At 39.5% G+C, this 26,070-nt stretch overlaps 1 protein-coding gene and 1 pseudogene across 1 annotated transcript in view; one reads left to right on the top strand and one right to left on the bottom strand.

Annotated features, from left to right (window-relative positions):
- The window catches only part of Lama2 (laminin subunit alpha 2), a 639,722-nt gene that overhangs the window by 198,014 nt on the left and 415,638 nt on the right, over nt 1-26,070 (bottom strand). The window contains exons 21-27 of the mRNA XM_023714262.1: nt 16,410-16,590; nt 12,721-12,857; nt 5,706-5,942; nt 4,050-4,193; nt 3,124-3,303; nt 2,831-3,019; nt 2,616-2,749 (exon numbers count right to left, since the gene is read on the bottom strand). Of these exons, the coding sequence (XP_023570030.1) occupies nt 2,616-2,749; nt 2,831-3,019; nt 3,124-3,303; nt 4,050-4,193; nt 5,706-5,942; nt 12,721-12,857; nt 16,410-16,590 (1,202 nt within the window). The remainder of the gene's footprint in view (nt 1-2,615; nt 2,750-2,830; nt 3,020-3,123; nt 3,304-4,049; nt 4,194-5,705; nt 5,943-12,720; nt 12,858-16,409; nt 16,591-26,070) is intronic.
- On the top strand, nt 6,899-7,201 carry LOC105742055 (annotated as a pseudogene).

Below are 26,070 nucleotides of genomic sequence, written 5' to 3'. Positions count from 1 at the left end.
GGTAAGATATGTGAGAGAATGTGTAGGAGAAAGAGACAGTGAGAAAAAAGATAAAAGGTCACTGGGTAGGAAGGTGAAATTGATGAGAGAACCAAAGAAGACAGGATGAAAAACAAACAAAAACATTGTTGCCATCAGTTCTACTGGCAAAATGTGTTTTCTGTTAGCTACCAAGTTTATTGCAGATTGAAACAATTTGCAAATAATTGACTTGCATATCTACTGTAGGAAGCAAGCCTATGCCAGGGAGGTCCCTGTTGGGGGGCACTTGTGGGAAGGGCTAGCTCACCCTTCCTCTTTCGCCCCACACCTCTTATAGGGGCCTAATCCTGCTAGTTTGATACCTGCCCCTTGGACAATTAGGATGAACAACAAAGAAACAGTTAGTTTAGCACGCAGGCAGCCAGGGGCTTTGCCTCTCCTGGGCAGAGAGCTTGGGTGTGTGGCCTGATTTGCTTTTTTCTATAGGATATTCAGGATCTCACTTGTAGGTCAGAGTTGTAATGATCCTCCTGTTTATAGCCTCCAAGAGTTGGGATTACAGGCACGCACCACCACACCTAGTCTCAATTGCTGACTCGGTGTGTCCCAGGGGGCTGGGCCGCCACAGCAGGTCCAGGGATCGAAGCCCCGGCCCCTGTGCCTGCTTGCAGGTGCTTTAATCTGCTGAGCTATTTGGCTGGCCCTTTGACTTGCTTTTATTCCCTTAGATGTGGGCATAATTAGAGCACCACAAGATCCATCTCATCCTATCATCGTATTAACAGAGGCCCAGGCAGACAACATGATCTTAGCTGCGATGACTGTCCCCTGCAAGCTGCCGGGCGCTGCCATCCCGTGTGCTGCTGGAAAAGCGCAGCTTGCCGCCTTTCTCCTCTGTGCTCAGGGAGGAGGTCCGTTCAGCTTCAGCTCTGCCTACCTGCTCTCCCACCTCCTGGTACCAGATCTGTTTTGGTTTGTCCACAGGATGTATAACTGATATTCTATGATACCTAACATTATAGCAGAGAACATGTTTTTAGTATGTTTTTATTTTACATGAAAATTAACTGTTACAATAGAGTATGCAAAGGAATAAGGAATATAGACGAGAAAATGAAGTTTGCTTTTTTATTTATTCTCTTACCAAAAATTCCTACTTCAGTTAAAAAAAAAACAACAGTATAGAGGGGCCGGGGAGATGGCTCAGTAGAATAAGTGCTTCCCTGGCAAGCGCAAGGGTCTGAGTTTAATCCCTGGTTCAGCAAAAAAACAAAACAAAACAAAAACCTAATATGGCTATTCTCTATGATATAAATTTTTTGGCTATATTATATGCTTATTATAGTATAAACATTCAAAATATAGAATGTTTAGATTGATTAATAGAATCATGAAAGCTTCCATAAACATTTTATTTTGTTTTCCTGGCCAGGTCTACTAATTTATCATATAGTGTTCTTTTACCAATTTATATTGAGTCCATATTCTTATAGAATGTAACAGCAAAGCACATGAAAGAGAGATCGATACTATTGCATGGGCACAGCTCCAATTTCTCCTCTGTTCCACGATTCTTAGTGATATCGGTGTGATTTCTCATTTTTCTCACTGAGTACTTTGTCCCTCTACTAAAGAAATAGACCATGTGCCCTCACTTACTGAAGTCTCCTGGTCATACCGTCAGTTATCTTCTTTATAATTTTAACAGTTTAGGGTTAATCCCTTTCCCATAATTTATAAACATAATTACTTCTCACTCAAACAATCACCCTTTAACTTTCGACACTACAGCATTCCTTCTTTCTGTAACTTTCATGGAAAACAAGTGTTTACGCATACCAGTTAGCTCAACATGTCCCAGCTTTCTTTAAGAGACTATATCTGCCCCAGGACTCCACTCAACTGGCATTACTCATGTCCCTAAGGTGGTTTCCGTGTCAGTCTCAATATCTCTCACTAAAATTGGCTTCTTATGTTTTTGTACCAGGGATTGAACTCAAGACCTTACGCTTGCCAGGCAGGAGCTTATGCCACTGAACTATATCCCTGCCCTAACTGGATTCTTTTTGAGTCATATGAACACACTACTTCCATGATTTGGTTTCTAAAACATGTTATTCTTGAGGTTCTTCTGTGTTTTCCCCCCACTGTGATCCACGATCATTCCACATCCTAGTCTACTGTGTGAGAGGCCATAACATGTAGCATCCTGGAGCAAACACATGAGAACACTCATGGTCGAAAGAGACTGGACGCCCTGTGCCCTGATGGGTCCCCTTGAAAACTAAAGGAAGCCACTTTCTCATTAATTCCATAACATGGGTACAGCAGAGTAGTTACTTACACCTAACTCACAATGTATGTTTCCCTGAGTTATCTGGCATCTTAAATTAATCATGTCTAAGGTGAAGTCAGCATTTTCCCTCTTTAGTTGTATTGTTTTCCTTTTATGGAAAGGAAAATCAATAGAAGCAGCAGCTTCTATCTGGTGACATGAAAGCTACTGATGGCTTGTCTTTCGTCCTCATACTCTGAGGTCACTCCTTCCAGGCCTTTCTTACCCGACGTCTTCCTAAGCTTGCCCAGGGAGTACAGATGAAGACCTCTCTGGAATATTGTCTGTCATGGTTTACCTGCTTTGTCGCATGATATTCCCATAGGTAGCCTTGATGAGAATATAGTGGATGTCATATAGGGTGTCCATGAAGTCTTCTCGGCTCACGGTTCTACCGACTCGAGGGTCATCGCCGTAATAGTTCCATTCTTTCTATTAACAAGAAAAGAAGCCACTTGAACAAAACAGCACACGCCATTGGCATCTCTGAACCAAAATAACTAAGGACTTCACCTCTGTCATTTCAATTTCATGCCTCGTCAGTTGGCCATTGAGGGGCGCAGCCACATGTGTCACGATGATTCTCGCTTGAGTGGGGGTCCCACCCCGAATGATGACTTGAGGTTTGTATGTAGAGAAGCTCGTCTCTTCCCGGGCTTCAAAATAAATGGTGTACCTGAGTTTACCTCCGTAAGCCATCAACTGATAACAGAAGAGAAACGGCGATGATTAGGCAAATCTCTAGGTGGTGTGATTCCTCCCAAAGCATGTTTTACTTCATTCTCACGTGGCTTTAAACTTCTTACCTTCTTTCCTTCAAATTGTTCCGGGAGTTTCCAATAAAAAGGCTCCAAGTGCAGATCCTGCCCCACCAGCTTCATGTCTGCCACGATCTCCGGGGGCTGGGAGGCGATGCCTTTGGTCGTTGTGTGCTGCAGCGCCTCGTCCACCAGGGGCAGGAGGGTCTGCTCCGCCCCCAGCGTCACCTGTGTGGACCCATGTGTGGCAGGAAGTGAGGCATCCCTGGGGGGGGGGCATCCCTCAAGACGAGGGGGGGGCGCGGTCCACGCCTGTGCTGGAAAGTGCCCACCCATCCTGATAAAACGTGCTCACAAGAAAGAGGACTGGGGCCGAGGAGATAGCTCAGGAGGATAAGCGCTTGCCTGGCAAGCGCAAGGTCCTGAGCTCAATCCCCAGTACTGAAAAGAAAAAAAGAAAGAAAGAGGACTGCCTCCTACTAGGGGAGAAGATTGGAGATAAATCCACTCAGCAAGCTTGCATAACAAATACCACAATATCTGAAACCTTTTGTGCTAATGAAAATCAAATTTAAAACAAAGAGCTAAAGGAAAGACTCCCGGGGCTAGCTGGAACACGTGCATCCCCTTCTAGCTGGCCTTGCTGTGCTAGTGTGCTGCGACATTTGTGCTCTGTGCTCCCTTTCCACAGAAAACAGCTTCTTTCCGTGCCAAAGTATAATTTCTCCTTGACAGTGCTTCCTATTCCCCCTCGGCGTCATTCTCTTAGCACAAAAAAATGAACTATGTTTAAGGAAGAATTAAAAAAGCCATGTCCCCCCACTGCCTAGTGACACACGGTCCCTTTACTAGTTCTGAGTGTGCGCAAGGGGAGGCTTCTTAAATGTCTGCCATCTCCTCCTACCATCCCCAGGGCCCACCTAAAAGATGCCAGCAGGGAGTAACACGACAAGGCCCGGCAGTGCTTCGCTCACCCGCTTGTGGACCAGTCCTTGGGCGTCAGAGCACTGGCTGGTGACACCGAAGCAGTAGCAGCTGCTGCAGCCACGTGGGTTCTTGGCCTCAAGTCCAAATTTGCCTGGCTGGCACCTGTCGCAGCGGATGCCTTCCACGTTCACCTGACAAGAGAGGGAGCCCCATAGAGTTCTCAGCAAAGTCATGGGGGAAATCAATGTAAGAATGAATAAGAGGAGCACAGTTCTGCACTGCAATCAAACAAAAGACCACCAAGTGCCGGCCTCCCATCTCAAACGGCACACGTAGCTGAGCTCACTGCTACGGTTCCACGGTTTTACAAGAAGTGTTTTTGTACATAAATCTGCCCATCACTACGGGTGTTTCACATTGTTTTTAAAACTAAATGGCACATTTGCTGCAATTTTGCTGTGAGCAATTGAAACCCTCATGAGAATTTAAAAAGCCAAATAAAAAATATTGCCAGATAGTGGTACTATGCCGGGTTATAAAAAACAAAAATGAACAGTTAGGAGCTTAATCTATGTATTAAATTATTATATAATATAATATAATATAATATAAATGCACATATAAAACATGCATGAAACAGAAAAACATGATTTTTTTTGTATTTAGTACAGGGTCTACAAGGTCTCACTATGTAGATTGGACTTGTAGTGATCTGCCTGTGTTCAGCCTCTCAAGGGCTGGGATTACAGGTGCGCACCACCTAGCCCAGTCTCAGTCACTATCTCAGAGTACCCTGGGGGCGGGGCTGGCACAGCAGGTGGGGGATTGAACCCCAACCACTGTGTGTACCTAAGCAGGTGCTTTAATCTGCTGAGCTATTTGGCCAGCCCAGAAAAACATGATTATAATGTGTGATAACGTGGCATTGTCCTCTGCTTTGACTGGAGTTCTCCACGCCAGAAGTTATGACTTTCCTAAATCTCAAAGACTGTATTAAAAACTTCTGCCTAGATTTTATCTTTCTTTTTTCTCTTCTCCTCTCTGCACAGATTTCCTCTTAAGAAACATATCAGTGACACAGTTTTAACTGCATTTGTTCTGGACTGATGGTTTAGAAATGTACAAGGGGGAAAATCCCTCACATACTTTTTAATTGGCTGCTTTTCTACATCATTTAGCAATATTAATGAGGGCTGAAATTTGCCTGTAGTTGCTGTTTATAAGTCAGTATTTGCATGTGTCAAAATTTTAGTGAATGTCCATAGCAGTTATTATATTTTTCAGTGTATAGTGATTGTAGATTGGTTTTAGGAGAAATGGTTTTTCACAAGCTTTATTGTTTAGCTGTGATTTTTCTCCGATAGCACTTAAACAATAGATTTCCCTGCCCAAGTTCTCAGATTTTTCTTCTTTAACAAAGGGAATATATAAAGAAAAACAATTTGACTGCACTGTTGAAAATATATCTTCTGATATGTCTTAGAGAGACAGTTAGGTTTGGGTTGAAAATAAGTTCTTAACAAGCCGAGCTCATTTTATTTGCATGCCTATGAACATATATCAGTGAAAACTGTGTCAAGCAATGAGCTTTTGTTTGTGTAGCCTAATGAAGCAGGAATAATGAACACCGAATGAAGCAAAAACTGATTAATGGAATCAGACTCAAGCGAGGCTTCGCCGGGCAGCATTTGGGGGGCGGGTACCTTGCAACTGCACTGCCCAGTTTGATCCCAACAGGAGCATCTCTTAGTGTCTGAGTCACAGGTCGCAGCCTCTGTCCCCGGCAGGAAGCAGTCACAGAGAACACAGTGAGGATAGTTCCAGTGACCTGGTGTGCACGCTGTACATTTCGCACCAGAGAACTGTGGGCGGCAGTCACACTGGCCTGTGTGTGTGTTGCACTGGAAACTCAAGGACCCCACTGCACTGCAGTTACAAGCCTACGGAGGGAAGAAAAACAACAACCATTACCACAACTGCGTGGAAGAGATCTTGAAATTTTAATCCTAATGATGCCATGCTTCTATTAACCCATATTAATGACTTAGCTATTATCGGCTTTTGTACTATTTTAGTTTAGCCTCTCGGGGAAGATCAGTAAACATAAACATTAAGATTGTTTCCTGCATTTAAGAAAATAGATGATTATCCAGAAACCATAATGCTATGTGAATTATAAAGAAAAGATTGTATTTTTTTTCTGTCTTTTCATGAAAGTTATGGCTTTTCTTCAAGTACTTTTTATTTCAAAAATTAAAGTGTTGACAAGCTCATTTGACTTCTTTACTTAATGTAGTGTTTTAAGCTCTATGGAGATGCAGCCTACATCTAGTGGATAGAGAGCAGAAAACACACAGACATGATGCTATAACTTAAGCATTGTGTACTGGGAGAAGCATAGAATGCTGGGAGAAGCGTGGAATGTTGGGAGAAGTGTGGAATGCTGGGAGAACATAAAGGGAAAAGCAAGCCATGGAGCAGAACTCTGGGAGAACCAAAAGAACTGACATCTAGCACGTGGGCTTCGGATGCTTAGTTCCACAATCTTGATTTACGAGGCTTTGTTGGCGAGCTTTCCTTTGACCTTTATCTTACATAGGCATGCAATTGCTCTTTATTTGTATATCTAATACAATTTTTTGCTAAAAGTTTTGGAAATTAGAGTCTTTTTCTCACGAAATTATTGGAATAAAGAACATTTTCAGTTAGAGTACATAATTGAGCCAGAGACACAGCTCAGGGGCACAGTCCCTGCCTGGCAAGCGTGAGGTCATGAGTTTGATTCTGGATATAAAAATTATATTCATATATATAGTTGTTCAGATTTATCTTTGGTTTCATGCCTGTTTTATTTTTACCAATCTTGTTTTTAGGATCAGTCATAATCCTCACCAAGATGCCCTCCCAAATGGAACACACCATGGAAACCATGATGCTTACGTTTCACAAATCTGCTGGGGACAAATGCTACTTAACAAAGGAGGACCTGAGAGGACTCATGGAAAAGGAGTTCCCTGGATTTTGGAAAATCAAAAAGACCCTCTGGCTGTGGACAAAATCATGAAGGACCTGGGGCAGTGCCAAGAGGGCAAAGTGGGCTTCCAGAGCTTCTTTTCACTAACTGCAGGCCTCCCCCATTGCATGCAATGATTACTTTGCAGTACACATGAAACAGAAGGGGAAGAAGCAGGTGATGTGAACATTTACTCCTGCCCTGATGAGAGTTCCCCCAAGGCCATTAAGGAATCTGCCCCTTGGTTGCCCCTTGTATAAAGACATCATGAGCAGATCAGGACCCTTCGAAAATGTACAAATACCATCCAGTTTTCACTGGACAGAGAGTGGAAGGTTCATTAAATGCTACATAAGCTTTTAATTTTCGTATTCACATCCTTTTGCCCTCAATAAAGTCTTTTTTTAGTTCCAAATCTGAAAAAGAAAGTATAGAGTAGAATAAAAAAATCAAATAAAAATCATTTTTCAGACATTGGATAACAGAAAGCATAGACTTGTGAGGGACAATTTCTAGGCTACAACACACAGGTGGGGGAAACCAAATAAAGCCCAGCACTAGAGCTGAGTTGACAGATAGATCATAGAGATTAGGGAAAATAAAGGCAATATAGTTTATGGGAGCAAACACAGTTGAGTGGTCAAAAACAAAAACAAAAGAAGTTTGAAAGTGAAATCATACAGATGGGGCCCTGAAGTCTTTGGCTGAATACTAATATGTGTATATAAGATTACATTCTATGGAGTTGGTGCAAATAAAATATAAATAGCCCCAGACCTCAAAGAAATGTTGGGATAATTTATATTCCTGGAACTCAGCATGGAGAGACATGACAATGAGCTGACTAATGTTCTCAGAGCAGTCACACCTCAGGAGTGCAGCTAACTGGTGCACAGAAGGGCAGTTTTCCTTGCTCCTCCTCGAATAGAGCATAAAAGTAAAACTTAAAGGAATCTCAGTGGTCTACGAGTAACAAACTGTGTGACTGATAGAGTTTAACCCTCCTTAAAGGAACACAGCAGGTGAGAATGTTCTCACTGGTAGGGTGCTAGCCTAGCACACGGAGGCCCTGGGTTCCATATTACCGGTGGGTGTGACTAGCGGCTATACTCCTGAGTGACATGAGCCAGACCCACATGTGCAAGTATCATATTGTCTCCTTCGTGTAAGGTCCTGAAAGAAGCAAAACCTGATAGATACAGCCGATATAGTAAAGCAGAAAGAAACGGAAGTTAAGGATTAACCAACAAAGAGGAGAGAAAGGAGAAAAGATAAGAAAAAAGTAGGGGAAAACATGCAAGCATATTTTCAGGATGGCTGAGGTGACTGTACTAAAAATCGCCATCAGTCTTTTGAAAATAGCAGTTAGTGTGTAGAATCTTCACCTTCACTAACTCTGTGTGCTGGTATCTGTGATCTAAGCAACCACATTGAGGGCAGTACTGTGTAATGCAAAACCATGCTTAAATACCTGACATCTTGGTCTTCTAAATGTATACTGTTTCTAATGTCACATCAATTACTACTACGTTGTCTTTAAAGAAACTTAAAAAAAAACTATAAAAGGAAAGAATACAACAAATCTTATTTAAACAAAAAATGTACAATGTCTAGCATCCAATAAATTACCAGGCACATAAATAATCAAGTCAATATGGTTCTAACAGGAGAAAAATAAACTAGTAGAAATAATTCTGAAAGAAATGATGGAATGAACACTTACCTTAAAAATGTCACTATTTATAAATACTAAAATTTTTTTCAATGATGAGTAAAAAAGCAAATATAATGAACAAATTAAAGATAGACACAGATTGAAGCTAAAATTCAATAAATAAAATGTGATATTTGAAATTACAAAAATGTACTTGTTACTAACAACAGATTAGACACTGTAGGTAAAAATCAATGAATTTTCACACATACAAATAAAAGCTATAAAAAAGAAAACATAAGGAAAAATTAAGCCAAAATAAATATGAACTTAATAAGATGTGGGAAAGCTTCAAGTAGTCTAATGTATATATAGTGGAAACCAGAAACAGTCCCTGGGGTAAAATTTAGAAATAAATGTATAGACAAAAGGAGAAAAAATTTTTCCAAAGTTTATAAAAATTGTAATTTAACAGAGGCAAATGACCCAAATAATATCATTAAAAATAAGCAGGAAAACTCCAAAAATAGCTTCAGCACATAGATAAAAATTGGTTTTTACATTGTATGTTCATCAAAAATATCTTCAAAAAACAAAGGAAAGATAAAGACTGTAATGGAACAAAAAAAAGGAAGAACTACCCTCTGTAGACCAGAAATACTGGAAGCAAAAAAATGTCAATTAGAAATCTAGTTAATGGAAGAAAAAAATGGTATGAAATGTAAATTCGGATATAAGCAAAGCAATTAACATTATAATAAACAAAAAAGTCTCAACTTTAAAAATATGAATATTTAAATTAAAATCTTAAGATTATATTGTAACATATATAACACGAAGAACTAAAATATATTAATAGCAGAGCAAAGAATAAGAATGGAAATTGGAAGTTTACCATTGTAAGTTTCTTATGAAAAATATAAAATAATCTAATATTATTTTGAAGTACATTCTAGAAATTTAGAAATGTATGTGCCTAGAGAAATACAAATTATATAAAACAGGCATACAAAATAATCTAGAGGTGATAGTCATAAAACTTATTTAACTGAAAGGAATGTAGGGAATGAAAAAATGTATAGCAGATAGTGAAGGAAACAGCCAACAGGTAAGCGTAGGGAATCCAATCACACCAAAACAGGTAATTCTATTAAGTGAAAATGATTTAAATACTCCAACTAAGAGGCCAAAGTATTAGAATTGAATAAACAATTGGAAGCTATATTACCTGTGCAATTTTAAACACATGCAATTTTAAAAAGAAAGATGGAATATATAAATTTGAAGAAAAAACTTGCCACGCAGCCACAAAGCCATAGAACACTGAGAGGGCTATATGAATATTAAACAAAAATATGGGGACCGGGGAGATGGCTCAGTGGAATAAGCGCTTCCCTGGCAAGTGCAAGGGCCAGAGTTCAATCCCTGGTTCCTCCAAAAAAAAAAAAAAAAGACAAGTATTAGAATGCGGACTATGACAAAGGGTGAAAGGACATTTTTTCATTAGATTTTCCAGAGGGACATCACATTGTTAATATGCACACACTGCCATTGCTGCTCCAAAATGCATGAATTAAAGCATAAGAGAACTACAAAAAATTCAAAATTTAGTTCAATATTGAGAAAACACGTGGACAGTAGGAACTACTAACTTTCATGCAATAGTCTACCCACTAATTCCAGAATATATATTACTTTCAACTGTACCAGTTATAGCAATTAGAAAAACTCAGAAAAAAATCAAAGTAAGCAAAAGAAAAATAGTTGATGTAATACAAACTGTTAATGAAAAATTGATGATTATCATATCCTTTTAATGTCTATAAGATACTATAGATAGTGATGTATTCTCTTCTATTTTTGATTTTGATTATTTCTTCTTTGTGTTGAGGGATCTTTGTGGAAAATGTCAACTTTATTGACTTTTTTTTTTTTTTGCAAAAGAACTAGTTTTGGAGTCTTCTCTAGTGTTTCTTTTCTGTTTCATTGATTATTCCAACTCTATTATCACCTGGGAGAAGGCAGTCCTTACCCATCCATTCATAAGGGTAGCAGTACACAAATGCTAACATCATGAAACACTACACAAAGAAATGGATCAATATTCCCTATAAATGTAGATACCAAAATGTGAATAATAAGCAAAATCCAACACAGTTAAAAAACTAAAAAAACAATAATCCCTCAGATGAAGTAGAAATTGCCTGAGGAGTTCAGCAAGACATAAACATTTGAATACCAATTAATATTATTCATCACAGTGACAATTTTAAAAATAACATAGTCATAGCCAAAGAAGCAGATGAGGGATGCAACAAAAATGAATGTAATTTATTGATTAAAGCTCTTCGCAAACTAGAGATTTTAGGGAACTTCTATGAACAATCAATGGGTGTCTATGAAAAAAATACAAGTAATGACATTCTCATTTGGAAAAACTACTTCAAATTTATATAAAAATACAGCTAGGATGTTTGTTCATATACCTCATAGTCAGTATTTCACAGAAACAAGACAACAACAACAACAAAACAAAAGTCACACAGATTGGAAAAGAAGAAATACATTATTTTTATAGGTGACACGTACATGTAAAAAAATACTAATGAAACTACCAAAAATTGAGTTATATGTTCAGCAAAGTTACTTTATAGAATGTTTAAAATATAGAAATGTATTTTTGTCTCCTGGCAGCCATGCAACCTGAAATGGGACACCGAGTATCATTTACCTTCCTCTCAGGCATTGACAACAATGATCGATGAGTAATGTGTGTGCAAAGCTTGGATATCAAGTACTATGAAGCATGAGAAAACCTAGAAAGACTTAAGTAGATGAAAACTTATGCCAGCTCCATGCAATGGAAAGTCCAGTATTCTTATACCATTTTTTCCCAAATTGATCCCCAGACTCAGTGTCATCCCAATCAGAACAGACTTTCTGATAAAGAAATTGGGAAACTGAATTGAAAATTTATATGCAAATATAAAGTATGTAAAATACCCAAGGTATACTGGAAATGAAAAACAAACCATTTCTTATGTCCCCCAAACAATAAATCTAACCAAACAATAACACGAGGGCATGATTTTATTTCTATCAATTTGTAGAAATGACAACTGCAATGTAAAAGGCAAAATAGTCATAGCATGAGCAGAGCTGATCATAAAGAATGGCTCCACAATTAGACTCACTGTCCAAACTCTTCACTTTCAATGAGTAAATTCATTTTATTTAAATAATATTGCACTAAGGGCTTATAAAACCCTGAACTCTTCACCACCCTGACTGAGCTAGCTCCTTCTCTAATTGCACTGGTTCTAATGGCTGTGTATCACTCATTTTTTACTCTGTTTAAAAGCAGGACATGTGCTCCTTAAGCTGCTCAGCCTTGATGGACAAACCAATGAGCTCCTATCATTTTATGAGCTCTGCAGCCGAGCCACACCTGGACTGGGTCTTCCTGCCTAGCTTTTCTCTTTAGTATTCCTCTAACAGTTTCATCAGATTTACCTTTCCTGTTAATGTTAGGTACATTTCTCTGAACTTGAGTCTGATCATGCCAGTTTCCATTGTTTATCTACAGGAAAACAAAGAGGATTTTTCTAAACTAACATTTGCTAAAGATACGACTCTGAAGGACGCTTTCATCTGTCTCCTAAAACCTCAAGCTAGTCAATTTGGAGACAATTTCTTTAGATTTTGGAAAATTCCTTTAATCTTTTATTGTCTTATATTCTAAATTTGTACTTGATTATGTGTATCTACATGTAATATGTGATTCCTGGTCTTATTACATATTTGGCTCCTTTATTTTCCCTCCATTTTTTAGTTGTCATGGAGACAGTGGTACAAATGTGCACTTACTTTATCTTTGGAAGAACTGACCACTATCTACAATGCCTTCTGGTAGCTCTATATTATTATAAGGTATAATGTGGATTTCATAATGTCCAATTATAGAGCAATATAATTATAATTATAAATTATAAAACAAATTATTAAAAAATATCTATACAAAATTATGAGATGAAAAGCGCGATTGACTCACCTGGCAGCCGGTGACAATGCTGTGGCCCCAGGTGTGGGGCGCACACTCAGAGCACCTCTCTCCAATGGTGTTGGGAGGACAGATGCACTGTCCTGTCTGGGGGTCACAGTTGTTACCCAGATGGGCACAGTCACAGGCTTCATGGAGGACAGAGAGATAACAATGGAAGGTCACATAGTATTCAGTGCAACATAAATTTGATCATTGTTGTGGTAGTGATTTAGGTCATTTTGTCCAGATTTCATATTCATATGATTAATGATCACTGGTGGGGAAAACTCCTTAACTCATTCAGCTTCATATCATGGAGCAGAATTTTGCAGAGCAGGTGTCCAATTAACATGCATTACAAGTCATTTAATAATTTAAAAAGTTAAATCATTTTCTACTTTCCTAGTAAGCTTGAGCGAGAGCTGCTTTAACACATTATTTATTGACTTTAGTATCAGATACCAAGGTACTATAAAGTTTTACAATGTTATATGCATATTTAAGTTCATGAGTATCTTTCTACGATATAAAGATTAATTTTTCTTTCCTGATGATAACATTGACTGGGAATAAACCAATAAGCTTAATCAGTGTCTTAAATTTAGTGTATCATGTATATGGTTATAAATCACATCTACTGGAATATTCCTTGCAAATATTTAAAATAGTTGAGTTGCAGACATTTTCTAGACATGAATATACTTTTAGCTGGGCCTGGTGGCACATGCCTCTAATCCCTGCACTCAGGAGGCTGAGGCAGGAGGATCACCACAAGTTCAAGGCCAGCCTGCACTACATAGTGAGTTCACAGCTAGCCTGCACTACATAGTAAGACTGTTTTAAAAAGAAAGATTAACTTTTTAATCACCTGATTTATTTTTCAAAGGTATTTCATTTTCTTCACTGTAAGAATGATACACAAAGAGTCGAAGTTCTCTACCTATTTCACTTTGTCAAAAAATGCAAAACAAAGCCAGGCATGATGGCACATGCCGATAGTCCCAGCATTAAGGAGGCTGAGATAGGATGGTTGCAAGTTCAAGACCAGCCTGGGCTACAAAGTGAGCCCAAGGCCAGCCTGAACGGCATAGTGAGATGCTGTCACAAAAAGACAAAAGAAGTAAACAACAGCAACAAAACAAAAAGACAAAATAAAAGTAAAACATCTTTTGAGAAGGTCATGAAAGCCACCCTCACAAGGAACACATACCACTTCTTATCTATAATTGACCCAGTGAAGGAGTGTGTTTTAGTGCAGATTTTAATTGCAATGAAATGAAAGCAGAAGCCACACAGAATAAAGTTTGAATTCAAATGTAAGACTAATGTTATGAGAGCCCCTTTAATTAGTTCTATGATAATTAAATCATTTTAACCAAATACATTTAGGGTATTTGATTAAGATCGCTTTTTAAGAGAGCACCATTATCATTGCTTAAAGCACTTCCTACCAGCTGTGAGAATGTTTGGCACAACACTTGACACAGAATCAATGCTAAACGTCAGTTGTTGTTGTTTTTGTTGTTGCTGATGTTAAGGAAATTTATCTCACACATACTATTCATTAAGAAGAAATATGGTTAGCACTATGCTTAAATTTATTAGCTAAACATGTCTCTAGACAGTCTGAATCGTTGTTAGCAAACAAAAGTTTCCTAAGTAGATCTTTAGTGGAATTGTCAAAACAGGAAGCACATCGGAGAAATCATTTACTTTTCTCCTGCCAAAGGACAATGTGTATTGCAGCTAATTATATCAGTAAAGGTGACAGTGATAGCAAACATACAACACTGATATGTTAGGCATCCCTCTATCCAGTTGTTAGTCACTACGTCAACCAGCTCTTACAAATCTCTGATGTAGACATCGCTACCATCCAAAGGCAGCAGATGAATTTTCAAGAGAAAGTGAGGCCAACTCACGTAGTCAAGTTCATAAAAGTAGGTAATGTTTGCTGTGGCTACTACATACATCCAAGCTGTTTAGTGTAAGTCATACTCTTGATCATAATTTTTCTTTTTGTATTTTAGTAAGGGTCTCCAGGGTCTCCAGGGTCTCACTATATAGATCAGATTAGTAGTGATTCTCCTGTTTTCAGTCTCCCAAGTTCTGGGATTACAGGTGCATGTCACCATGCCCAGTCTCAATCTCTGTCTCAGTGTGCCCCGGGGGCAGGGCTGGCACGGCACATCGGTGATAGAACCCCGACTGCTGTGTCTGCCTAAGCAGGTGCTTTAATCTGCTAAGCTATTTAGCCAGCCCATCTTGATCATAATGTTATCCATTCTGATTTGTGCTTTTCCTATTCTGTTTCTCTGGCTTAGAAGGATGATAGTTCTGCATTTATAAAATGTTACCATCATTCCATAATTTTAGATAATAGTCTTGGTTGGTTTATAAATCTGGTTCAAAGCTCTATGAGAACATATAATATTATTACATTAATTCATATTATGGAAGAATGTTATTGAGAAATAGACTTAAAGAACAGAGTGTATTTTAAAATGAAGCTTTGTGTGTGTGTGGGGGTATTTTTTTAGTATACACAGATGTTTGTTTAAATATTGCATACAGTCCGGGCATGGTGATGTACATCTGTAATCCCAGCACTGGGGAGGCTGAAAACAGGAGGATCACTACGAGTCTGAGCTGCATAGTGAGACCCTGTACCAAATAAATAAAAAAATAAATTAAACAAATTAAATATTGCATAAAGATTCTTAGAAGACCTACAATGATGAGATTCAGAATAACTTACAATGCCTAGTTTGTGATATGAAGCATACATCTAAAGTGCTGAGGAATGTCTGAAAGACACTGATTCTCTAAATAACTAAATATTAATCCAATTGATTCTCACATAGATTTTCTATAGTCAATAATAATATTTGGAAATCTTACCATGATGGTGAGAGTACAGTATTACTTACTCATTCTAATATGTGAAATCGATTTGTAACAACACATATTAAAATTCAGGAGTGTCACTAAAATTCAGCCAATAAGTTTAGTAAGCAAAGGTGAGATCCAACCTCATGCCTGGTGCAATAGGACTGACTCTAAATTGTTGGTGTGAACCTCAACACTATGTTCAACTTCAAGTCGTCTCTAGCACACTAACCAGTGTTGTCCTTTCCCATGATTTGTGCACAACCTAGGACACACCTATTGCGACTCCTGTCAGAAACACCTACCCGCATTTTCCTATGAGCTAAATATCCAGATGCATGCTGTTGCTCTCCCACCACATCGCAGGTTTTAAGGCAGCAAAATTGTAGGTAAAAACATTTTTGTACTATAAAAAGTAATTTCCTTGATCTTTATGTCCAGTTTTTACTAGAAAAAGTTGAAATAGCTTGGAAGTAGAGTACAACCTAACATCACACACACACACACACACACACACACACACACACACCCCACACAGAGCTGAACACTGGGCTCTAGAATGGGATAGTCATTGAGGAATAGGCCAAAGAAAGGTCTCAGTCAGAGAGGAACACCAGGCTTGGGACCTGCAGAGAGAACGTCTGTTGCATAGTTGCAGGTATAGTTTCTTGTTAGGCATTGTTTCCAGTTGCAATGTTGTATCACATCTTTATTGTCAATGCCCATTTCCTTTAGTAGAAGTAATTTTATGGACACGAGCTCACCAACACCAAAGAACGGACGGACACCCGGACTCTGATCTCACACACCTGTGCAGCCTCCCTCTTGGAAGTTGAAGTAGCCACGGGCACAGTGGTCACACTTCTTCCCTGCGACTCCAGGCTGGCACCAACATTGGCCGCTCTCTTCACAGTCGAATGATTTGGACCCAAAAGAATTACAGTTGCAGGGAACACAGCCCCTTCCAGATTGCAAGCCAAAGGTCTCAGGCTGGCACAAAATAGAAAAGAGGAAGGTTAACTGTCAGTCACTGAACTCTCTAAGAAACAAGATGATGCACGCGATCACGTGATCAGGCAGGTCGTGGGGAACCTACAGGCTGCCTGCTGTATTACTCGTGCTGGTACCCTGAGCTGTCCTTTAACCAGGTAGCTGTTCTCTATGACATCCAAAGTGAAAAATGGAACTGCCTCACAATGTCATCAAAATTAGTGGGAAAATGAAGAGTATCCTTTTGTCCTTTTTCCTCTGGCTTTCTCTGTGTGTCCCAAGATTCTAGCCAAAATGTGAACTATGTCATAGATTGTAGTTCTAGCTTTAATTTGCAACTTTACTCACTTTATTCCTAGTAAATAGAATTGATTTCTTTCAGATCTCATGAACCCTTTCATCCAGGTACAAATGCTTTCCTCTCTATTGACTGGCAATCTAAAGTTGAAGTAATATTTTCCCCCTGATATTTGATCTAATTTTGTCATTGAACCATCAATACTATTAATCATCCCTATAGTACACACAATATAAATATAATTTACAGATTGTGCCTGTGCTGACCAAATAATTGACCAGATGACCATCTAATTTCCTGGATTTCATTCTAATAAGTGAAATCAATTTGTGACAACACATATTAAAGCACTAAATGAGGAAGGTTAAGGGAAATTTTCAGGCTCTGATGAGTTATTAATAAAGCATATTCTGCATCCATCTGAACACATCATCTTCTATGGTCAAGATTCTATTACTGGACGTGGATAACTTTCTGGGGCTGCAGACTAGCAGATTATGCTGACTCTGATAGAAAATGGAGATGGATTCAGAATTCTCTCCTATCAGAAAAATGAAAAGCATATATCCTTCTTAAAGTACATCATAGCTGTCTGATTAAATAGAAAGTAAGTCACATTATGATATGTTAATCTGGGAAAATTAGTCTCAGTAATTACTTCTTTGTAAAAATAATTCTTATTTTGAAAAATTAGACCTAATAATTACTTCTTGGTAAAATTAAATCTTGCCTCTAAATGTGAATCATCCAAAGATGAATGAATAAGCCTTAGTATGTATTTTTGCTGCTGCTGTTAGCAGTATTAACAGTAAATTTGAGAAATAAAACTCACACTGAACATTAGACTTTTAAAATGATTAGCTAAGAATAGTTTTATAGTTTAAATGTAATGCGGGTTGATTTTTTGATGATCATTTTAATTTTTACATTTACTGCTGACTTGATTTTCCTTCTTAGTTATAAATCAGATCTTATTTATCAAGAAGAAAAGTTGTAGCACTTCCAACTAAGTGACATGAGTTTGAGAGGAAATTCACCTGTATGATGGAAAACCAAACACATAATTCTTAATGTTCATAAAAAGAATTCAATGTAAAATTTGGGTCAGTGACCTGGACAAATGACCAGATATTGGAACCACGATTACAGCAACAGCGTGTTCACTGCAGGGTTATGTGTCATAATGTGTAACTACAGAGACAAGGAGGCGTTCAGTGTTAGTGGACTAGCGACACTGTGGTACATCCGTGCTGTAAGGGGAAGGCAATAGTGTAAATGTACTCTGAAGCACTTTTGATAGTAGGAATACAATTAATATCGCATTAAGTGAAATTTCTAAAATGAAGCATATAAAGCTGTATGCGTGTATGATTCCAACTACATGTCTATACGTATTTTCATATGAAAATGTTCAAACAGACATGCATTCATGATAAAAGGCTACAACATAACATATCAAAATAGTATTTTGTTTTATGATACTGGAGACTGAATCCAAGACGTTTGGATTAAATATAACAAAAATATACCATTAAATATAACATAATATAACTTAATGTTATATTAATCTTTCTTCTACTATTAAAACTGCTATGTAACTGATCTGTATTCCCAACCATAAATTGTTTTCTTTTTTGAGAAATGGTCTTGCTTAGTTGCTAAATTGTCCAAGCTGGACTTGACCTTGGAAAGATCCTGCCTCAGCCTCCCAGAGTACTAGTGTTACAGGGTCATGCTAAGAATCCCAGCTAAAATTAGATGTTTTTCTTTTTAAAATCTGAATTATAGGAGTAATATTTGACATTTGTCTGTGTTTCTCACTGTTTATCTTGTAAGTTGACTTGTAAAAAATGCACTTCACATTTGTGATTATTTCCTAAATTTCCTGATTTAGTGAATACATGAACTTACCTAAATATTTTTGTCTACATACATATATATATATGCACATATTCATACACATGCACTTAGTGAGGAAATCAATTAAATGTTAAGTGAACTTCTAAATCACAGTTATCATTGCAGAAGTTCAAATGATGATTAGGCAAGGAAATATTTAAGAAATGTCAGTACCATCCCTTCAGATACATACACATGTACATATAAAATGTACTTTTTAAGATTAGTTACACCAAAGTAAAATTATCACACCTCACTAATAAAATATTGATATATTTGGGATTCAAAAATCTGTTGCTTGGCAGAGGAAAACCTCCCGCACGAAGAAATGTAAGGAGCAAACAGTCATCATTAATCATTGAGATTAGTAACAGAACACAGCTAGGGAAGAGCGCCTTCCGCAGGCCACGCTGAATGGGTTTCTGCAGCTCTCCCTCAGCGAGATCATAGCAAGACCCAGCACGGAAGTGCTCCTTCCTCCGTGTGCACCTCCGGAGCTGTTTACAGAAATTAGTTCATTGCCTTCTCAGGACAGTTCTGCAGGTGCCTGTTGGTGGCTGTGACTACTGCTTTGTGGAGGGACAAAACTGAGGCCCAGGAAGGGTAAATAAGTTGTCTGAGGTTATCCCACACCTGGCTGCGGGTGAGGGCTGCGGCCGAGGCAGCCTGGCTTCGGAGCCTGTGGTCTGATTGCGGGCACACTGCGTCAGGACAGTGGTCTTGGAATGCACGTTTCTGTGATGTATGTAGGGAAGGGGCTTGAACAGGCCTTGATTTTTCTGCTAATTTTCATTAGGGAAATCTTTGCATCAGTTCCGAATCCTATCTTTTGTTTATAGTTAATTCGTTTTGGAAAAAAGAACTAATTTTAAATATTTTCACATTTAGCAATGAGAGAAATGATCATAGTACTGAAACCTAACTTGTACTTTGACCAAACCCTGTCGGCATCTTGCGTGCTGACCTCACTGCTAACCAGAATCAGCGCTGGAGGCATCTCAGCTCATCTCCCTGCAAGAGGCTCTGCAGCGTGGAATATCCACGACCCCAGTGCTCAGCCTTCAAGGTCCACTAGAGAACTACGCAGTGGACTGTGCGGTCATGTACTTCCCACTCCAGTTTCACAGACTGCACTCCTAGCCTCCACGGTGATAGCGCCAGGAGGCCACAGCCCTTTAGACCTGATTAGGTCACAGGGCAGGATCATCGTGATTGATGCCCTCTGTAAGAAGTCACACAGAGACTTCTCCGCTGTGAGATGAGAAGGTGGCTGTCTAGGGGAGGCTGACATGGCCCTTCTGGGAACCCGCAAGCATCTGCCGTTTATAAACCACTCAGCGGAGCGCTGTCCTGATGGAGCATCTTGCATGGTGTAGACAAACTTTCTGTTCTCTCTTTAGGCTTTTCCTGGTGAGTGACTGATGACGGCAAGATCCTACAGCTTCCTGCTGAATTCAGGGCTCCTCCAAAGGGCAGGTATTGCTTGGGGAATCCCCATAGCTCTGCTCCAACGTGGGGCATCGTGATAGAACGCGCCCCATGAGTCTTTTCCTAACGCTGTTTCCTGGAGGCAGAACTGTGCTGCAGCAGCAGGCCCTGGGCACATCCACTCTCCCCACTCGGCATTCACAGAGGTCTCTCCCAAACCTCCTAGCATTGATTTCTTGGAGGATATGAGCAGAAAAAAATTATGGAATGAGAAGATTCAAGAAATTAGAGGAAGAGGTAATGATCTGGGGAAGCTATTATAAGAAATGCTTGTTCTTCAAAGGTGTGATAAAGTTCCAAGAAATAAAATAATGTGGTTTCCCCCCCCCCCTTTGTATTTCACTGTCCTTCTAACGCTAACCATAGCCACCTAGGGTAAATCCAGGGTGGTAAGTATGATGGTCTTGCAAATTTGCAATGCAGCCGGGATAAGTGCCCTTGCCTGCTCTCCCATCTCTCCCTGCCTCGTTTGCTTTGCCTAATGAGATGGAGACTAAATTTTTCGAAGTGAAAACAACTTTCTTCATTTTGCATATGCTGTGCAGTTACATGTGAAACTGTGTCTCTGTGTTGGATGCATCCATGAGCACAATTAGGATGTGGAAACAAAACACTTAATTAGGATGAAATGTCAGACAAGCGCCGCATCTGTGCTGTAAATATACGTGGAGCAGCCCCTGTCTTTGTGGTAGTTTTCATTTGTCCACACATCAGCTGAGTTTCCTTCAAATGATGCTGGATGTCCTTTCAAATAAATGATTATTTGATCTCTGTATATCCATGGTTAGTGGAAACATTAATGAACATAAATGTACTTTTAACAGCACAAGGAGAGTTAGTCTGGAGAAGGCAAAGGAAGCTTCAGCCAGGAACTATCTAAAGTTTGTATCTCAGGTTTGCACACTTAGCAACTGTTATTTGTAACGGGACACCAGGGACTTTCAGCTGTAGCACAAGGAACATGGCATGCTGGGCTTGAGCCATGCAGCACCTCCGGGATTACCAGAGCTGGGGCCCGATAGGCTCCCCGAGGGCACCCGCTGGAGCTGCTGGAACCCCACCTCCGGGGGGACCCCAGCACCCGTTGTGCTCTCCGTGGCTGCTCCTCCTGTCGGTGCCCCTGCCTGGCGAGGTGGCATCGCTTCCCTACGTAGCCTGGTGCACAGACACATCTTCCTGTCGGGCCGCACTGCTGTGACACAGAGCCCAGGGGACTGCAGTCACACAGCACACAGAGCCGCTTCAACGGGTCCCACCACATATTAGGCTTTAAAGCCAAGAAGAGAATGAAAGGAAAAGAAAACAGAAGAAGAGCATATGGTGTTATTCAGGGGAGAGACGCAGATGATATTTTCAAATTTCCTGCGGAAAGGCCAGTTTGACGTCTGAGAATTGCTTGCTTCTGCTTACTTGTCTTTATTGTCAATAAAAAGTATTTACGTGAAAGGTCTCCCCAAATCCACCTGTTCTCAGGAAGGAGTCCCCAGATGCTGCTTGTCCTGAAGGCAGGGCAGTCAACACATCCAGGGACTGAGAACAGCATAGTTCAACCGAGTATTTCATTTCAGCAAATGTTATGCCTAAAAGTACACTGATTGGCTTCTCTGTTGTATACTTTTGCTAATAGATTTCTCACTGGAAGAAACTATGATGGAAGAAACTGAAAAACAGTGTTTGCTAAGAAGGAAGGAACGAATACATTTTATTCTGCCTAAAATTTTAAAGGTTAAAAAAATATTTTACTCTCCAGTGGCTGGGGTTAAACTTGGAAGTTATTTTACCCCGACACATCTGAATTATAAGAAGTATTATACAAATTCTCTGCCAAAGAAATGTAGGTTTCAGGTCAACTGCAATGGTAGAGAAAATTGAGAAGATATTTCTCGTATCACAGGCATTTTCTTTGTAGAATTCGATAATTCCAAGCCCCCTTTTCAGCACACTAAGGTATGAAATGCAAGCCGTTGAGAGGGAGGGTTCTGGAGGCATCAGCGGAAGTCGGCTGCCCCTTACCTTGCACTTTTCACACTGCCGGCCCTGCACGTTGGGTCTGCACTTGCACTGTCCTGTGCGGCTATCGCAGATCTCAGAGGTAGAGCCGTTGGCGTTGCAACGGCAAGCTGTGGAAGGAAGAGACGGTGGGCAGCTGGAGACGCAGTCAACCACAGGGGTCGCATGTCTCCTCTGAAGTGTCCGGCATGAGAAACACAAATTTGGGAATATTTAATGGACTGTATTGGTTGAGCATCTTTGATCTGGATATCCCAAATCAGAAATGCTCTTGGTGTTCGTGGGCTTGTTAAATAAAAGTACGTCAGCAGTAGAACCTTTCTGCTGTGTCAAGGGCTCTTTTTTTTTTTTTTTTTCCAGTACCAGGGATCGAACTCGGAACCTTGTGCTTGCTAGGCTGGTGCTTATGCTGCTGCTGAGCTATCTCCTGGGCCCTGTCAAGTACTCTCTTAGGAATTCTATCTCTTAAGCCTCATACCAGCTCTAGCAGTTGTAGAGATGCTGCATCGGCCACGAGCCTTGGCACATAATCTGCTATTAAAATGTCGATGCCATCATTACTTCAAGCATGAAAATGAAGATGCCGAAATTCAAAGAAGCCATGACATGTACAAGGCCATACGCTTCCTAGGTGACAGGGCCAAGACACGGAAACTGGACAGTAGCATGAGTTCTCAGAGGCCAGGTACCCATAGGTGGGGAGGCGTTTACATATCATAACGTCACTAATTCACGTATTCTGACTCCAAGGGCAGAAGTAATTTTGAGAAGTTACGAGGATTAACAACACTTAGGCCATAATATTAATGTCATTATCAATCAACACGATTAGTTCTTTTTGTAATGTAAGGATCATTTACTCTGCGCCAGTTTTTGGTGCTAAGTTTCCCAAAAAGTCTTGAGGTAAAATAAACATAAATCCCTTTAAATGAGAAAAGTATGTTCCATAGTAAGTACATTGCTTTACATCCATTAAAATTTTGAAAATTCACTTTTATCTTACAACTCATATACCATCTTCAAAGATAGAAAATATATTTGGTTTTAGTACTCTTCTGTCATTTTTGTGTTTTAAAGTTGTCTGATGTTATTCTGAAACATATAATAAATCAGTCTAAAACCCAAGTGGTCTTTTCATAAATAGAACAGTAATTAATGGCTTTCGCTTTGTTCTACAAGTGCATTTTTAATGGTACATATAATTGCATTGATACCAGAATAAAGTCATGAGGGGGAGATGACATGAGGGGTTGTTAGACTATTCATAGATGGATTTGGTAAATTTTGTACATTATCTCTGACTACTTAAAGCACAATTGATGAATACATTATAAATAGCTACTCCATCAGAGCTCGCTGTTAGTCTGTTCACCTGGCTCCAAGTTCTCCTTCTCTTTAATGCTTATCTAAAGATTACTTGAGCTTCTGCTAGTGAAGTTCTCGGCTTCGGTAGGTGAGAACTTGATACTGGTAGAGCAGGTGCCAACCAGATGCCGGGTGTTGTCATCGGACAAAAGCATAAAGGCAGTTTGTAGCGGGAATGGAAGGAAAGGGTGAAAAATATTACTTTCTTTAAATAGCCTTTTATTTGACACTAGAGTCGTTTTGCATACTATTAGTTTCTTTATGGAAATTTCTTCTGTGTGTTACACATACATTTTTAAAATCTCAAATTACTTAGAATCCAGGTGTTCTTTTTTCTCAGAGACTACACAATGAAATTTCCATTAATAGAGTAGTGATTAATTAGCTTTATAAGTAACAAAAGCAATAAAGAACTTTATGAAAGTGGCATTTTTAGTGGCAAAGTATAATTTGATGTTCTATATAAATTTAAATGGCCAGCCAAATAGCTCAGTGGATTAAGGTGACTGCAGGCAGGTGCAGGGGCTGGTGGTTCAATCCCCAGGCCTGGTGTGCTGGCCCTGCAAACAGGGGCCACTGAGATGGCAATTGAGACGGGGCATGGTGGCTCATGCCTGTAATCCCAGCTCTTGAGAGGCTGTAAACAGGAGGATCGCTATGAGTCTGATCTAGAAGTGAGACCCTGAACACCCTGTAAACCTTTCCATAAAATACAGGGAAAAAATACAATAAATTAAAAAAGCAAACGATGTTTCTGTGAGGGATGAACATTCCATGGACAAATCTAGATGATTTTTCACAAAACTTTCTCTTCTTGAGATTTACCACTATCTGTAGGAGAGCTATTGAATCCATGAAAATTATCAAAACAGATTATAGATTCTATGTTGATTATTTTTACACATTGAGGAGTATTAAAATCACAACCACATCTACACCCCATGGCAAGTGGTGTGGAAATCAGTCATGACTCCTATGTTTTTCTATGTCCTGAGACTTAGAGCCACTCTCTAGTCCATAGCAAAATGAATTGCACAATATCTTCAGTTTTATAGAGGACGTTTGTAGAAAACAGAGAAAGAGGTCAATAAATAATGAGCATTGGCCGGGAGTTAGTGAGCCACTGGTACAGTTACCGCAGTGACACACTCTTGCTACAAGTGTTGCTTATTACCCATTGAGTGACCATGCTTGCCTCCCTCAGGCCCCAAGCTCACGGGGTGCCTTCCGTGTGTTGAAGCCCTCAATTGCCCACATCAAATCTAGGACCCTTCTTGTAGACAGGAAACAGCCTCATCAAGGTCAAATTCTTCTCTTGGATGTCAAAGTGACAGAGTACACACCTTAGGTGATTGGCTTGACCAGTACAGTTTCTTAAGCTCCCTACACTATCACACAGATACCAAAAATCTGAGGGTTCTAAAGTCACTCTGAGCCTGATAAGAACTTGCCTTTTAAAAAGAAATCAGTTAGCAGGTGATACCAATAGATACTGGTTGTTTCTGAGAGTGATCTGCTTCTGATTGAACACATTTTCATTTTTATATGAAAAAAAAATCTAACACTTATCTCAGTCCATGAGGAAAGGATCATGTGCCTTTCTGGAACAGGATACCTAGTGGGTCTTTGGTGTTCAAAGCAGAGCTAACAGGCTATGCCTCTCATGGTTGCCATAGGGCTACAGGGCTGCGAGATGACCCGAGGTACTGAAATCTCTCTCACATCATCAATTTAGCAGAAATGGACCATCTGGCTGGTCTTACGCCCTGTACTTCCTAGAGATTATTATAGCAGCTGAAGCTAACAGCGGTCACATGATGGTTTCAAGCACTAATGTGGATTCATGTTCTATTTGACTTCCACTACCAGGCCTCTTCTGCATAGTAGGTTCCTACAGTGTCGAAGCATTTATTAATTCCGTGCATCACAGCTATGGAGGCAAAGTTGAGTGGAGGAATGTACTTTCCTGAAATGGGTGAAGATTTAAAATAACTAGCTTCATGGAAGAAGGACATAGAATTACCATTGGACAAATTCTCCCAAACTGACAATTAATGAGTCACTCAACAATAACTATTTTGGCGTGGGATAGTATCGGTGGAGTTGTACATTTATTGTGAAATGCTGAGCTGAAGTTCACATATAAGAGTGGAGCCTATTAGCGTCTACTGAAATGTACTAATGAAATAATGAGTGGCTACATTTATTTCGAACAAATGATTAAAATTGAAATAAAAGGGATAAAAATCCTATTTAATTTATAAATTCATCTTTCCCACTATGGATACAAAGCATTTTAAAATTCTCTTTCCTCATGTGAATGGAAATAGTTGCAGCATTTGCACAACATTATTTGGCCAGGCCACAACTTGCAGCGGCTTTGCTCTTAGTTAGGACAAAGACCTATTTTGGAGCATGCG

Source organism: Octodon degus, unplaced genomic scaffold, assembly GCF_000260255.1.
Source record: "Octodon degus isolate 3935 unplaced genomic scaffold, OctDeg1.0 scaffold00034, whole genome shotgun sequence".
Lineage (NCBI taxonomy): Eukaryota > Metazoa > Chordata > Mammalia > Rodentia > Octodontidae > Octodon > Octodon degus.
Note: the sequence above shows the minus strand (reverse complement) of the source record. Positions and strands in the feature narration are given on the sequence as shown.